General features: G+C 43.1%; 2 protein-coding genes across 3 annotated transcripts in view; one reads left to right on the forward strand and one right to left on the reverse strand.

Annotated features, from left to right (window-relative positions):
- spint1b (serine peptidase inhibitor, Kunitz type 1 b) overlaps positions 1-17,239 on the forward strand; it is a 48,384-nt gene that overhangs the window by 20,648 nt on the left and 10,497 nt on the right. For both annotated transcript variants that reach the window (XM_063223708.1, XM_063223709.1), the window contains one exon: positions 9,616-9,757. In XM_063223708.1, coding sequence (XP_063079778.1) covers positions 9,616-9,757 — 142 coding nt within the window. The remainder of the gene's footprint in view (positions 1-9,615; positions 9,758-17,239) is intronic.
- LOC134469444 (uncharacterized) lies at positions 2,923-7,371 on the reverse strand. Its single transcript, XM_063223710.1, has 6 exons — positions 7,334-7,371; positions 6,910-7,098; positions 5,994-6,085; positions 4,473-4,623; positions 3,746-3,870; positions 2,923-3,158 (listed from the first exon to the last, which is right to left on the reverse strand). Exons 1-6 carry the CDS (start codon positions 7,345-7,347, stop codon positions 3,097-3,099), a joined length of 633 nt encoding a protein of 210 aa, XP_063079780.1. The 5' UTR covers positions 7,348-7,371; the 3' UTR covers positions 2,923-3,096.

The following is a 17,239-nucleotide window of genomic DNA, read 5'->3' on the forward strand; positions in this document are numbered from 1 at the left end:
TGGCATGGGAGTTGTAGCTGTCCATTACTTGACACATTGCCAGTAGTGTACCGTTCAACTGGGGATGTTTCAGCCTTTTGACATTTCACAACGTTATCAAAGGGGGATAGCTAGAGGGTTATCAAGCCTGAGCTTGTGTCCCATACCCAATGAAGCGTCCAAAAAGATGAACCTAGCCCCACAATTGTGACAAATGGGCTCTACTGACTGAACTCACTGAGTGCGTTACAATATGCGACCTTGCTCCCTCCACTTGTGCTTGTGGCCTCGCCTCGACTCCTGGCCCCTCCTCTGTGGAGAAAACAATAAAGTTTCCCAGCAGTCAGCCTAGCCACAACAACTTTTGAGGGACTGTTTTTCATTCACCATCCCAATTGCAAATGAGAAAAAGACTTTACAATTGAGCTTTTGCAAGATATTGAAATACAATGCTGTTGTCAGTGATGTCATCGTGACATATTACTTCCTGGTACGAGGAAACAAGTGGAGGAAGCAAGGTCGCATATTGTAACGCACTCACTGTGTGAATGGGAGGAGGCCCTCGTGGTGCAGGTGGGGGAAGGTGCTGCAGATCACAGCGATCTCCAGTGGTGGTGCAGTTTCTTTATGCGTGTCACCGGCTCTTGGAGGTCCATCTCTGTGTTCAGGTAGTAACTCTGGGGGAGAGGAGAGGAGGACCGTTATAGGAGCCGACTCAGAAAATATAAACAGCGCCACCAGTTAGTATTAGCACCACATGTTACACACGTTAGCATGAATTCTGGAAATGAACAGCTAAAAATCTTACACAGTGTACCTTTAAGGAAAAGGACACCCAACCAAAAATCAAGCATGGTGTTCGATCTATAATATTATGTAACCCCATTGTTGCATCAGGCGTTGGAGGCTTTGACCGCATCACAGGTATCATCATTTATCGGCAAAAGTGTAACCATGTGCAAGAACACTAGGTTTGAGGTGAGGATCATGTGTACTCCAGCAAGACAAAAACCCAAAGCACACATCCACAAGCACAGTGGATTGGTTGTAAAATGAAAGAACACACTTCTAAACTGGCAGGCAATGATTCCGGGTGTAAATCTTGTTGAAAACAACCCTGTACCTCTTCAAGAGCATGAACATATTGCAAAGAAAGAGTGGCTAAAACCTTTGAAGGCTGCCATTGCTGTCTAATTGTGTGCAATCAACCTGTAAAGGAGGGGTGCCAATAGTTTCTTGAAATCACAAAATCCATTTGGAAAAAAAAAAAACTTTGCTATTCAAAATATCTTTGGATGTTCAATTAAAAGATCCTGGTGGTAAAAGTTGTGTATATTTTCATGTATTTCTGGATATATTGCACATTTTATAAATAATTACATGACAAATAAATAAAAGGGGTATCAATACTGACTAGTGTTGCACCGATACCGATACCAGTATCGGCCGTGGCCCCGAGACTGCACTAAAATGGTGGTATTGGTATCGGCGAGTACCTACAAATAGGGCACCGATACCATTTACAGAGACTCATATGACACTTGAACACAGTCCTGAACTTAGTTATTTTGTATCAGAGGTATTTAAAAAGAATAAAATGTTCTACTGGATTGACTTTGTACATTATTTGTATTTTTCCTGTTTTCCTGTTACACAAAGGTAGGCAGCATGATAGCCATGATAGCAATGATCATAGCCATGATAGCAATGATCATAGCCATGATAGCAATGATGTTACATCCAAGTAGTAACCTATACAGCTCTTCATATATATATATATATATATATATATATATATATATATACTGTATATACATTTTAAACAAAGTAGTATCGGTATCGGCCGATACTGTACAGTCGGGTATCGTATCGGGGCCAAAAAATGGTATTGGTGCAACACTAAAACTAACTGGCGGTGCTGTATGTAAAATGGACACAAAAATACAAACGCTAAGTATATTTGTGTTGCATTGAATGAACATTAAGCAGCAAATAAGTATGGTAACTTTCAAAACTAGTAACTCAAAAGGGAGAGAAGTGGATTCTGTTGATTTGGAAGCAATTGTCTCAATCAGGTAAGTCTTCACAAACTACTTCAGATACCTCAGAGCAGCCCTCTGTGTTGGACAACTGTTCAAGTTGCTAAATCTAAAATCAGGAGTAGGCAACTGGGTGCCCGGGGGCCACATGTGGCCCGTCTCTTCAATCACTACGGCTCATGTCTGATCTAAATCTATGGTACCAACTTAGTGTTGCTATTATCTCAATACACAGTCACTATACTGTATCGTGATACAAGGAACCAGTATCGTGATACTGCCTTTCAAAGTTATGTTACCAATCAGTCCAAAAAACAACCACATGAAATGAAGTGATAGCGCTTCCAAGGTTGAAATCATCATCATTGTTATATTTAAACTTTTAAAATTATTACTAGCCTCTTGTAACCTATTCTACCAATAAACCATCATAGTTCTTATTCATAATTGTATTTTTATTATAATTTTATTTTACAATGTGAAATCGTGGGGTGTATCGAACCGTAGGTCATAAATCGTGAAACAAACCAAATCACAAGTTGAGTGTATCTTTACAGCCCTAGTTGCTATACATGGGTTCTAAATTTTTGTTTTCCCCTGACTGCACGAAACTAGCTGCGCACAACTCAACCTCTTATTGTTGGAAACCGCTGTCGGCCAAAAAATTAGCTCACATGGTTGGCTGCCAGTGACTTGCCCGTCCTCACAATACCGTGTTGATAAACACGGTGAACCCATGTACTGAAAAATGTGAAACATAAATCTCACCAGCAAATAATTAAGAGTGGTCAACTCCTTTCCTGTAACAACATAAAGGTTATGGATACCAAACGAAAGACACCAAAATAGAAAGGCTTTCAATATATGTTGATGTTTGATTAAAAAAATACTTGTCCAGACAGCAGATAGTCAGGAAGTCAGAGAGACAGACACACAAACACATGCATGAGTCATGTGGCATGGCCCTGTGTGGGGCAGTGCTGACCGATGAGGTAGTTGATGTAGTTTTTCCTCATCTTGTCCAGGCCCATCTGCAGCACCATGTGTACGGGGACCAGGCTCAAAAGGCTCGCCTCCTCTATCTCCTGCTTATACGACTGCAGGATGAGCAGGCCCAGAGTTGCTGATGTTCCTGTGCACCTGGAGGCAAGAGGACAGAGGGGAAAGCTTAGTTCCCTTACTTCAGGAGTGGGAAACCTTTTTCATTCCTCCAAGGGCCGTATTATGAACACAAACAAGGATTTTTGGCCACACCAGTTACGTTCTGCACTAAAGTGCTTATCTGCGAACCGCCCATGTTCATACCGGGCACTGAACTTTTTCTGCACCTGACTGTTACCCAGATGAACCGGTTGTTGTGGAGAAAAAACAAGTATTTTGTAGTTCGCATTGTGAACCAGCTTTCCGGTTCACGAACGCCAAGATCTGTGGCGTGAACACGATGGCTGGTTCGCGATTAGGTGCCGGAACGGGCACTGACACGGCTCTCAGTCGGACCTGAATGCACCAAGAGAACACCTGATCACAACACCGTTTAAACCCTCCCCCACCTTAGTTTTCTTCAGGGAAAAATGCCTCTATGCAGTGACAATATATACAACATTTCAGATGAGAAAAATCATGACAAACAGATACACAGCAATAACAATAAAAAAAATCTCCTTGGCCGTCGTCATTATTGTCTGGTGTCGTTAACAAATTTTTTAAAATTTTAAAAGCAGACTTACTGTTCGCATCTTTACCCAGAGTTTCTGGGTGAAGTCCAGATCCCCCAGTCCAGGCCCACAGTGCTGTAGATGTTAATGCTCTTCTTTTGGGTGGGAGTGCCTGTCTTCTCCTCCTTAAGGGCCTGCTGCAGGACCAACAACAGAAGCATTGCTTGCTGCATTAGCTTGGTGGCTTGTGTCAAAGCATACTGTATGTGCCACAGCATGTGTGCTTGACTTGTCTCACACTAGAGGCACCATAGCAGCTAAACTTTCTAAGGGCAACTAACTTACCTCTGCCACCTTCCCCACTGCGCCATGGCTGTTTTCAGCAATGTTCTCCAATTCTGTGGGGAGAGCGAAAAATACCAAATTGAAACATGCTGCATGAGTGTGTACATGAACAGAGAAATAAATACAGCTCGAAATGGACATCACAAATCTGCTATGTTTTCTGCTAAATTCTCTGAGGAGCTGATCCACTCGTCTCGACTACTCAATCTTATCAGCTGATTAAGGGCTGATTGGATACATTTTGTGGCAGTTTTTTTTTAACCTTCTGAACTCAGGATGAGCATCTTCTTCAATCTTCTTTTGCTTTGAAAGAAGCATGTAAATAACATCCATTATTAATATTACACTTACATCAGCATCATAGTAGAGTAACTTTATTGAAATGAATTAAGCCATCAAGGTTTGTTTTTATTATGAATATAAACAAGTATACTCTGCCTGCCCAGTTGCTCACCAGTGCAGCTTCAGAGGACTGTGGTGGCATCTGCAGGATCTTCTCCATGTTGCTCCGCCTGAAGACATCGGCAATGCTGTGCTGCGACTCGATGGTGTTCTCCACCTGCATGGAGCCAAACAGGTTACTGCGCATAGCGCTTGGTCTCCACCTGCACAAAACAACAACACAAAAACACATAAAATGGCTAAATAGCAACCGCAAACAAAAGTGGGAAAGTAATGGTGAAAGAGATTTCAGTAAGACAAGAGTCAGCACATTGCAACTTGTGTTATGCTGACTCTGCACAAATGCTCTAGATTAATAATATGTTTTGTGGGACGGCTATACAGTTTGACACAAACAGAAAGTGACAAGGGGGCCCTACCGTGGCTTAGTGGTTGTCTACTATGCGGCTGACCCGGGTTCGAGTTCCTTTGCCGACCCTTCTCCATCTCTCTCCCAACTCGCTTCCTGTCATTACTACACCATCCTATCGAAAATAAAGGCAAAAGCCCCCCCAAAATATTTTAAAAAAGAAAGGATAAGGGCTAACTAATATCTTGCTACAGATGCGTGGTGTCTCTTCTGGTGCATCTTCATCAGTTTATCCAAGCTTCTGAAGGATGACTTGTCTTCAGTTGCCCCTGCCCTTATTCTGCTGCAAACCTATCCTACTCAGACTTGGGTATGATGCAGATGGGTCTATGACATTTTTATTTGCTTACCGGTATGTAAGGTTGTACAACCATAGCTAATGCTCATAAACTAATTAGTAATTGGCAATTAATGTACAGGTAATGCATGCACTTCTTAGATAATCCAGTAAAAACAAAAATCATTTAATTCATAAAGGTGGCAATAGCTGTAGTTGCTAGTTGTAGTTGCTTATAGTCTGCTACTACTACAAATTTGTCATTGACCTAGATATACAAAGGGGTTGTGATCGTCAGAAAATCTGAGATTCTCTTGAGTAAGGCTTCTCACCCCACTTGCTCAATGTGCCTGAAATAATAATTGTAAGTTTGTTCTGGATAAGCTAAGGGTGGTTAACTCTGGGTCTAATCAAAGTCTCTCTCTCTTAATGCATTTAAGTCTAAAGCACCTGCAAAAAACATCCGCTGAATGCCTAAGCCCCACACCTGCTGCAGTAAGAGGCTACGACCTAAAGATCTCAGCTATTTAAAAGCTAGGGCCCTCATCTTGCATTAGAATGTGTGCATTGTCAGCTCTAACATATCCACATTTTTAATAAAAAAGCTCAAATCTCAAGAGCCTGAATACGTTGCATATGTCGCTCCAGGCACCAAAGCTTAAATAACGTATACACAGCATCAGCCTAAAATGGGTTAAATATGGTCTCTGGTCTAACAGTGTATGCCATTTGCCATTGGTGATAAGTCTTTGTGATGCCTCCCTAACATTCAAGACAGAAGTGACAAAATGTGTGCCTTAATTTCTCAGACACGGAAATAAATACTTCGGAGCAGGCCCTGCAATGGCCAAACGGTAGGGCACTTGTCACTTGCACTTGTCACTTACCATGCGGATGACCCGGGTTTCGATTCCCGACCAGGGTCCTTTGCCGCCCCTTCCCAGTCTCTCTCCCCACTCGCTTCCTGTCATCACCTTCACTGTCCGGTCATAAATAAAGTAAAAAAACAAAACAAAAAAGACAAATAAATAAATAAAGTCCACCAGTAATTGAAACTTCAAAAAGAAGTTCAGTGACATACAATTAAAATCTTTTGCCTAAAATGACCTGGATGAATGACAATCTTCAATGAAAATCCAGTAATGAGATGCAGATTATGAAAGTCCATTGGGAAACTCCAACTCCAATTGTCATTGTGACACAGCACTGCACACAACAAAATTGCATTTATGTCTCACCCGTGCAAGGGGGTAGCCCTCAATGGCGCCCCTAGGGAGCAGTGCGGCAGGACGGTACCAAAAATACTGAATCAAACAAAGATATCGCAAACCACGCCCACTCAATGCAAAAGCGTGTGCTCAAGTTGGGTCTCCTAAGGGGGCGTTGTCCCCTACTTCTTCTTCTCTTTTTGAGGTGTTTGCGCAAGACGTGCGCTACCGCCATCTACAGCGCTAAGGGGACTTCATTGATTCTCAACCTCAGGACTCCGAAGGTCTCCTAACCGAAGGTCTCCTAAAGGGGCGTTCACCCGACATAAAGTGGATACCGGAAAGGAAACAAAATGACGCTTCTTGGTTACATCCACTTTCTTTGACGGTACCATTATCAGGGTACCTCAGTCATGGAGGAGGATGGGGGAGAGCACTGGTTGGTTACTCCCCTCACCAACATGGTGGGTCGGGAGTCGAACCAGCAACCTTTGGGCTACAAGTCTGCTACCCTAACCGCTTACCCATGACTGCCCATAGTATGATTATGGTCAAATGTACACGACTAGTCAGAGAAGCTAATTAAGTAGCCTACCTTTGCTGTGAATAGTGTAAAGCTTGATAGCAGTGACTTTGTTGACAGTGGAGATGGGCTCTGCACCAAGCCATACAGTACCCAGGGGGGTCACTCCTGTCACAGTGTACCCAGAGAGGAGGCAGTGGGACACCTGTCAACGTAAGCACGTTCTGGAACCAGGTCATTGTGTACCACGACAACAACTGTCTGTGGTAAGCACATGGGAAAATAAGAGCATGGTGATGGTAAATGCACAAGCCAATACAGAAGAAATTGAGACTATGGCCATAACAGTGATGATTATGGCCATCTAAGTTCTTTTAACAGAATGTAATGTTTTAAACATGACAAAGCCATACACCTTTTTAAGGTGCGTTTTAGGTTAACTTTGTGAATATAGTATTTATGTGTAATGCTATTCTACTGTAGTCCTAAATGTTACCTTGCCGTCTTCATTGGCAGTGGTTGAGGACCGATGTTCTTCTGTTCCTCCCCAAGGGGGGGGGGGGGGGGGGGTAGTGCGCTTAAGTAAGGTGATGCAGACTATCAAATAAAATAATATGAAAATGCGCCTCATGAATTCGTATACCTGGGCTACATTTCCCAATAGCATTTGCCAATAGCCACCTAAACTCAAATACATGCCTGGTCTCTTTCGTGACTCAGACAAATACAATTCCGTGCTATTATTTGGTAGTCTATATTACGCTATGCAATTGTATATGTAATTTATCTTCATTTCACACGTTTAGTTATACTAGGCAGGCATAGAGTTCAATAATTAGATAACATTTAGACAGGTTAGTGTCGTGTAGCTACAAATTTTAGCAATGCAGATTCTCACGAGATTTTTTGTACATGAAGCTATCAAAGTTCACAAGCCATTGTTTAGAAGACAAACTATTTAGGAAAAATAAGCCGCTATACGTCAATGCTCATGATCGTACACCTTAAATATAAATAATAATATGATAAACGTACGATAAATACATTGCAATTCGGATGACAGCACATTTACGTCGTACTCACCCGCCATGTTGTCTTTAAATGTACACCATATCCGGGCGAATAGCCAATAAGCATCGGCGTACGTGTCTTAACCAATGATATACATTTGGGGTTATTGCCCATAGTTTGGGACTGCATCTTAACTCGTTTCTTTTGAGCTTTAGTCCCGTGAGTGGCGAGTCCTTGTTTCCTACTGTGTTGGCAATGTCTGGTAAATAATTAAAGATTTTGCGACCTCTAGTGGTAAGTTAAGCCGTGCACCCAGTAATGAACAAAGACAACGAAGGCAAACTCAATCACATCATTATGTGGCGGAGGTAGGCCAAATGATAATAATAATAATTAAAAAAAAAAAAAAAAACATTTGCCTATGAATAAGCTACAAGGGGGATAATGATTAATGATTAACACATTTGTTTCAACAAGAGTCATTTAGTGTGTGAGGCCATAGGCTATGTGGCTCAGGACCAATGTAAGATGTGTGTCAAAATTGCCCCCCCCCCCCTTTTTTTTTTTTGCGTTCTGGACATATTGTAATTGAACAGCCTCCCCTGTCTGACAGACTACCAGCCGCCACTGTATACTACATACTAAATATACTACAGTAGTAGCCTATAGATTCACATTCAGGTCAGCGCAATGCAATCTGTTGTGATGCAGATGGTTGCCAGTCATTTCATTTCATGCGTGAAGTGAAGGCAAGGTGGCTGACAAAGTCATCTGGATAAACATTTGACCGGGCCCGTCACCAAGTCATCTGAAAGGCCTCCCCTGTTAATACATACAATGTAATAAGGTCCCAATTCTAGGGCCCCTCTTTCCCTGAGCCCGGAATAACTGCCCCGTCTGCCCCACCCTGTCTCGCTTCCCGTGAGTGAAGTCACTAAGTATAGCGGAAAATTATAGGTATTCTACGGTAGAAGTACTGTACATCACATCACAGCCACACCGTAGATATGTCATTTCCCACGCCTGTTGAGTAATGTTTTGATTCTTGTGTTTGTTCCCTGGAGGAGTGTCAGCAGGCTCTCCTAAAGCACATATCTTTCACATCACTCACTTACGTTGCCATGGTGAAACTTATCGTTGCAGTTGTGAAACCATGGATAAATGCAACAAAATGTGTTGAATAATTTAATACTTGTTGTTGATAATGGTTTTGAGAATCACATTTCTAATTGGTGTACACTGTACGTATATTGTGTATTACAATACTCAAAAGTGTTGCTTTGCTTGATGTTTGTTGTTGAGTTAGTATGGGTTACTTCATGTCATGTCATGGTAGATATCAAGTTTGTCAGATGGCGGAAAAAATGAAAGACTTTGGGTGCGCGATAAAAGGTAGAAGAACCACCATGTCCACAAGCCGACGCGTTTCGACTCTTAAGCCGACCATGATGATGGTGGTAATCTATAAATAAATAATGAGACGCAGCTTGTGAGTGCGGAATTTTACCAAAATTTCCCAGTGGGGACAATAACGTTTCTTTTTTTTTTTTTTGGTCTTTTTCGACTTTATTTGATAAGACGGTGTGAGAGGTGGGCAGGAAGCGAATTGGGAGAGAGACGGGGAGGGTTCGGCAAAGGATCCGGGCCGGGAATCGAACCCGGGTCAGCCGCATGGCAGGCGAGTGCCCTACCGCTTGGCCACGGCAGGGCCGACGATATTGGTTCTAAATCACTAACTAACTGCGAACGGTCTTCTTCCTCACACAGAAAACTACATTTGAGGACCAGATAGAGCTGTCGAACCTGAAGCCAGGCGTGTACAAGTTTGAGGTGACCGTCACGGACACCAAAGGTCAAACGGACACGGCAGGGGTCACGGTTCTAGTGCTGACATTAGAAGAGTCTGAGAGTAAGTACTTGCATGTGCGTTTACACTACACACACACACACACACACACACACACACACACACACACACACACACACACACACACACACACACACAATCAACCTCAGACATCCTCAAAAATCCACCTCTTAAACTTTAGAATTCTTAAACTCAGAATTCTGCCAGTTAGAACAAAACAGTGTTCTGAACTTCTGGAATGGATGTATTAGCCAACGCCTCTGTCCCTATCCAGCCTCTGTGGGCCCATTTGCCTGCAGGCTTTTGGTCCCTGATGGCATGTTGTCGCCACACCCAGCTCACTGTCTTAATCCCATCAGGCTTGATAGACTAGATCAGGAGTCCTACTCAGGAACTTCACATCACCAACAGGAAGGATTTACCTGATTGCTAAAGAGTGATGTGTGTGTGTGTGTGTGTGTGTGTGTGTGTGTGTGTGTGTGTGTGTGTGTGTGTGTGTGTGTGTGTGTGTGTGTGTGTGTGTGTGTGTGTGTGTGTGTGTGTGCGCGCGTGCAAGTAAGAGAGCGAGCGTCGGTGAATGTATGTGAACTGATGTAAAGCAGTTTGCTATACTCTATTTTTTGCTATATGTTTACTGCAATGTGCAATAATGGGTATTAGGTCTTTGTGTATTTGTATTAGGCTTGTGTATGTTTTGTATTTGTGTATCTATGTAAGCTATCAGACACATTATTTTCCCTCTGGATTAACCCATTGTGTCCTGGAGACACATATACGGGTTTTTCAGGATTTTGAGATTTTAGCTGTTTTATTAACTACAGGTATGTGGGTATGTTAGAGCTGAATGAGCACATTACAATGCAGGGGGGGGGGGGGTCTTGGCTTTTAAATGGAACTCCTTTCATGTTTGTATGTGCATCGGAGGCTGAGACATTTAGGATTTAATAGGAAGAGGGCACCCTTTCCCAAAATGGGCTTAGGACAAAATGGGTTAATAAAAGTACTCTACTCTACTCTAAATAGTTGTGACGAGTCAAAACAGGATCATTATGTGGCTTATGGATGAGCTCATCATTGAGCGAAATGTTGATGCTAGGTGCTAGGACCTACAGTACGAGTGGGGTTGTGCAATTGGGGAATTGTTGGTGTTGTGGTCAATAGGCATTCATTGATGTACCAGCAGCATAGACGTTCCGCTGTCCATCTACCGTAGCTTAGACCACCACCCAGTTTCACCAATCAACTTAGTCGGAATTTTCCACACACCTGGGCCAAACATGTGACCAAGGTGCCATAGGTGCTGACTCACGGAGTATGTGTGTGTGTGTGTGTTTATGTGTGCGCGTGTGTTTGTGTTTGCTCGCTCGCCTCCCTCTTATAGCCTGAAGCAGTGGCTTGGTCATGAAAACAGGTTTGGCGTGTTTTTGCTAAGTGACTCGGGAGCAGAGCCGCCATGTTTTGTGGTGGCTGCTGCTTACTATTGAAGTGCCTGAGATGCCGCCTGCCTCTGTAGCCTCCGCATACTCCTGTTGCTTGTGCCTGTGACCAGGGGCCTACATTACAAAGTAGAGGTGCACCGAAATGAAAATTTGTGGCGGAAACCGAAACCGAGTAATCGCTTGGCCAAATACTGGTCTTCAAATACTGCAGTTAAAAGTGATCAAAAGTTAGGTTTTTCATTATTTTCAAATATTGGTTAAATATATGGCTTACAATAAATGTTTAGACATGTTTTTGAAAGAAAATAAATGTGTTTTAGAAGTCTTTAAATGTTAGAGTAGAACTGAAATTAGTTTAATTTATGCCCATTTTCTATTCGGCCTCCCATTCGGCCACTCAATTGGCATTCGGCCGAAAACCGAAAGTGTCTTTTTTTGCGTTTTCGGACGAATATTTTCTGCGGCCGAATATTCAGTGCACCTCTATTATAAAGCTGGTTCAGGAGTAAACCAGGTTAGGTTAAGTCATCTAATAGAAGAGCCTGGTGTCCTCATTTTCTTAAGAAAGTTTGTGTGTCTGTGTGTGTGTGCGTGTGTGCGTGTGCGTGCGTGCGTGCGTGCGCGCGTGCGTGCGCGCGTGCGTGCGCGCGTGCGTGCGCGCGTGCGTGCGCGCGTGCGTGCTGGGCTAGTCTAGTGCCTGTGCGCTGTGTGCGGAGAGGGCAGAGCGGGCGGGCGGGGCGGAAGGAAGGAAGGGGTGGGCATGGCAATCGGAAAAGAATCACGGAGGAAGATGGAGGTCAGAGGTTGCCCTTGGGGGGCGCGGAGGCATCTCAGGGGGGTGGCGTGTGACATCTGATTTTGGCTTTTTTTTCTCCCAAGGAAAATATTTCCTGTCTCGCCAACAAGTCAATAAGTTTAAAGCCCTCACCAACATATTAATTGTCATGAATTTGAATAGCATAGGAAATGAACACACATCTGCATTCGACTGCAGTCCCTCTTTGTTTAATCTCACCAGCCACCTTTCCTTTGATTCTGTGCGGCAATCGCGAAATCAGTCTGCGCGAGTACTGCTGTTGCTTGGGGGGGCTCTGAAGCATTCAGACCCTCTGAAGGGGGGAATGATGGAAAAAGTTTGAGAACCACTGCTGTAAACATTAAAAAAGGTTTCACCGTTTGCCTTGCCGTGGCCAGCCAGTGGGGCACTCGCCTGCCATGCAGTTGACCCGGGTTTGATCCCCGCCCCGGGTCATTTGTTGACCCCTCCCCGTCTCTCTCCCGGTTCGCTTCCTGTTCACCTCTCACACTGTCCTATCGGGTGAGGTTGAAAAAGACAAAAAAAAACTTAAAAAAACAACTACCCTGGAATGTAGGTGTAAGTATATATCTTTCTTATCCGACATGGTGGTTCTTGTGCTACTCCTCTATTGATTTTGTTTTGACGGTGGTGAGCAGGACTTACCCAACACAGTATAGCAGTCACTAATCATGTGGCTGTGAAGTGATGTAACTTATTTATGGCGGTAAGCTGTGACATGGCTGACATGTGGAGAACAATACTTTAGAGCAGTGTCCCAACCTTTTTTGTCTCATGTACCCCCTAAGCCTTTTCGTTGTGCTATGAGTACCCCCTAACTCATGTTTTACATCACTTTTTCTATTGCAGTGTGACTATGCTCCATGTATTTGTTAAAATTATGTTTTTCCAAGTACCCCCTGCAGTGTGTTCGCGTACCCCTTGTGGTACACGTACCCCTGGTTGGGAAACACTGCGGTTAGAGGCAGTGCCGCTGACAGCTTTGGCCATGCCCGGGACAAAAACAACTAAATGGGCCCCCAACACAATACATATAATGTAATGAAGACCGAATTCTAGGCCCCCTTTCTCCCTGGGCCCAGGACAACATGCCAGCTTCCCCCCCTGTCAGCTTCCCTGCGTGAGGAGGGTAATTAATGCTGTAGGACAGGGGTATTCAATTAAATGTCATGAGGGCCAGTTTTTCAAATTCCTCCCAGTAAAGGGGCCGAACATGGAATACGCATGTATGTAACCTCATGCAATGTTCAAAGTGAGGGTGCGAAACAAGCGGATAACCTTCCAGACAGAAGAGATACTCACTTTTCTATTATGAGACATTTCAGATAAGATATCACTCTCATGTGCGTAGGAAAAAGATCCCTAACCTGAAGTTTTAGTGATCGCAAATTCCGCACGAACACTGATAGCACACATGTTTGTTTTCATTTTGTTCTGTCCTCGTGGGGGGGCAAAACCTTGCCATCCAAGGTCCGCATCTGGCCCCAGGGCCGCCATTTGAATAGCCCTGCTGTAGGATGTGGGCGGAAAGAAGCTCTTTGGCAATACTGGTCAGTGCAGAATATTAGTTAACGTTTAAGATAAACCTTTAAATGAGATAGAAAAATAAGAAAAATCCTAAGTTTTTAAATGAACCAGTGGCAAATTCAATTTTATTATTGTAAAATCATCAATTGTCATGAATTGATCTAGTATAGCGGGAAAATGAGTATCGCGATGCATTGTCATGATGATTTTTCTGCACACCCCTAATATCTATGCCGACTTCTGCCCCTTATAGAGGCCGTTCTGAGTGGTCTGTTAACGAGAAGATAGCTAGAACTTCTTTAGTTAAAAAAATGATTTTGTATATCAGTAAACTCTACATCAAAGCCCATGTATCCCTTTTGAAATTCTCAGTATATATTCCCAGGGTTCATATTTTAATACTATATTTTTATATATAAAGCCTGGTATGTTCCGCCCATAATACTTCTCTTAATTCGTACTGATGGTCTGGAGGCTCTTCGACCTGATGCGATTTGAAGGGTGGGAGAATTGCACTCAGTTCCGGTTTGAAATGATTGGACAGCTCTCACACAATCGTTCGCTTATTGGCCGACCGCCTGGTGGATGACTAAACCCTCCCCAAAAAAGAACCTCCCGACCATGAATACAAAAGAAGAGAACCTAAATATGAGCAGGCTACAGGCTACATAAATGTACCACATCCCCTGAAATCAAAACAATAATTTAGAATGGAAAAGCATTAGAGTAGAGTAGAGTAACTTTATTGATCCCTAGGGGGAAATTAAGGAAGCATTGCCAGTAAGGGCACGAGTTTGCCTTCGAGTAAGGATGCTGGTCACTGTTTTGCATTTCAATTTGGTTTCCCTCAAAAGCCACATCCTAGGTGTGACTCCCTCATCGCTAGGTCAGCTGCTCAGGTGTCAGGTGTCATGTTCACCTGGGAATGTAGGACATGACGACGGCACAACACAGTACATTCACCTGGGGGTGTTGGTCCTTAAGTTGGGAATGTCCTCATTGTCCTTAATGTCCTCAATGTCCTCAATGTCCTCATTTTTAATGTCATTCAGACATCTGTGACCGTGTTGATCAGCCTCTATTGGTCGCATACTTCTAATGTGACCACTGTACATTAATTAAGTTATCTGGGGTGAGCTTCTGGCACTTGTGCAGTTGTAGAAGAAATGCATACAGGCCCTGCCGTGGCCAACCGGTAGGGCACTCGTCTACCATGCGGCTGACCCAGGTTCCAGTCCCCGCCCGGGTCCTTTGCTGACCCCTCCCCATCTCTCTCCCCGTTCCCTTCCTGTCCACCTCTCACACTGTCCTGTCGAATATAGTCGAAAGTATACAGTGAGTCCAATATGTATTTGATCCCTTGCTGATTTTGCCCGTTTGCCCACTAATAAAGACATGATCAGTCTATAAATTTATGATAATATGTATTCAAACATGGAGAGACAGAATATCAAAAAGACATTCCAGAAAATAACTCAAAATAATATATTTTAATTTATTTGTATTTAATTTAGGCTAATAAGTATTTGACCCCTCTAGCTAAAGAAGATAAAATGCTTTGTGGCAAAGCCCTAGTTGTCTAGCACTGAGGTCAGATGCTTCTTTGAGTTGATGACAATGTTTTTGCATATAGTAGAACATCTTTTTGTCCATTTTTCTTTGCAGATTATCTCCAAAACATTAATAGTTTGTGGCTGTAGCTTGGCAAATGGGAAGTTCAGTTCTCTCCATAGAATTACTATAGGGTTAATATTTGGAGACTGTCTAGGCCACTTCGCGACTTTAATATGCTTCTTATTGAGCCACTCCTTCGTTGCTTTGACTGTATGTTGTGTATTATTGTCATGTTGGGAGATCCAAAAATGGCCCACCCTTCAGTGTAGTGGTGGAGGGAAGGACGTTTGCACTCAGGATTGCACATTACATGTCTCCCTCCATCCATTCGTTGACGATGTGAAGTTGTCCTGTGCCTTGGCCAGACAAACACCCTCAAACCATAATGATACCACTTTCATGCATGATGGTGAGGAGGGTGTTCTTGGGATCATAGACAGCAGTACTCTTTCTCAAAACACATTGAATTGTGTTAATGCCAAACAGCTTGATTTTGGTTTCATCTGACTACAGCACCTCCTTATCATATCCTAAACCAGCCTGATGTCTGTTGGCAAACTTCAGGTGGGACTGCACAGGTTCCTTCTGAAGTAGAGGTACCATGTGTGCACTACAGGATTTTACACCTCTGTGACATTGAGTTCTACCAGTAGTTTTCTCAGTGATTTTGGTCCCAGTAGCTTTGATATTATTGCCTAGTTCATCCCGTACAGGTCTAGGGTGCTTTCTTTCTGTTCTCGTGGTTATCAAATCCCTACAAAAGGTCAAATCTTGTATAGAACCTCAGAAAGGCTGATGGATAGTCATTTCGTATTCCTCACATTTTGGAAGAAATGCATCAACAGCTGGGTCATTAATACCCAGTCTCTTTCTTGTGGCTTTGCAGCCCATTTAATCTTTGTTCAGGTCTAAAATCTTGTCCCTGATATCATTTGGCCGCTCTTTGGTCTTTCCCATGATGGTGAGGTTGGAGTGTGACTGATTCACTCATAGTATGAACTGATTCTGCTGATTAAATGTGTCTTTTATGCATGTTACTATGTACAGGTGTCTTTCATTCAGATTACAAGTTGATCGGAAGTGCCCATCTTGCCCATCTTGTGGCAGGGGATCAAATACTTATTTTGCTCGATGAAATGGAAATAAATTAATATATATTCTCTTAAGTTAATTTCTGGATTTTCTTTTTGATATTCTGTCTCTCAATATTAGAATACACATTATCATAACATTTATTGACTGATCATGTCTTTGTTAGTAGGCAAACCAACAAAATCAGCAAGGGATCAAATAGTTATTGGAGTCACTGTACATGTATATATTTTTTTTTTAAGGAGAAGAAGAAGAAATGCGTACATAAGGTCCAGAATATAAAATCATTGTGTGCTGTTTCAGTGCAAGATGAATGGGCTCTCAGTCATAACCAAGGTTGTGTGTGTGTGCGTGTGTCTGTGCGTGCGTGCATGCGTGTGTGTGGGCGTGGGCGTGTGTTCTCTATTGACCCTCACGTGGCATTTGAAGAGCAGATATGGTTTAATGTAGCTCGTTCTAGTGTCTAAGTTTAATGACGCAGTCATCAAAATGGACAGTGTGGGGATGTTTTTCTGTATGTCATTGCTCACTTCACGGTGTTTTTTTTTCCTTTTCTCTTTTGGAGTCTGTCTGCTATAGCGCACGTCTTGTGTAAACACCACGAAAAGAGAAGAAGGAGGGAGAACGCCCCCTTAGGAGACCAAATTTTGAGCACACGCTTTTGCATTGAGTGGGCGTGTTTCGATTCCTCTTATTATATATCCAACCTCTTTGGAGGTATTGTGCAACTGTGGCTTTAAAGATGTACTGTGTGCAACTGGGCATGTAAAGGAGTATTGTGCAACTGGGCCTTTAAAGATGTCCTGTGTGCAACTGTGGCTTTAAAGATGTCCTGTGTGCAACTGTGGCTTTAAATATGTCCTGTGTGCAACTGGGCCTTTAAAGATGTCCTGTGTGCAACTGGGCCTTTAAAGATGTCCTGTGTGCAACTGGGCCTTTAAAGATGTCCTGTGTGCAACTGGGCCTTTAAAGATGTCCTGTGTGCAACTGTGGCTTTAAAGATGTACTGTGCAACTGTGGCTTTAAAGAAGTTCT

This window comes from Engraulis encrasicolus, chromosome 18, assembly GCF_034702125.1.
Source record: "Engraulis encrasicolus isolate BLACKSEA-1 chromosome 18, IST_EnEncr_1.0, whole genome shotgun sequence".
NCBI lineage: Eukaryota > Metazoa > Chordata > Actinopteri > Clupeiformes > Engraulidae > Engraulis > Engraulis encrasicolus.

Bases quoted from the DNA above. Each gene is read 5' to 3' on its own strand.
- LOC134469444 (XM_063223710.1), bottom strand. The intron at 6,086-6,909 runs GTAGGCTACTTA...ATGACCGGACAG, and splicing joins TTACACTATTCACAGCAAAG to TGAAGGTGATGACAGGAAGC. The intron at 3,159-3,745 runs GTAAGTCTGCTT...TCTTGCCTCCAG, and splicing joins TCTGGGTAAAGATGCGAACA to GTGCACAGGAACATCAGCAA.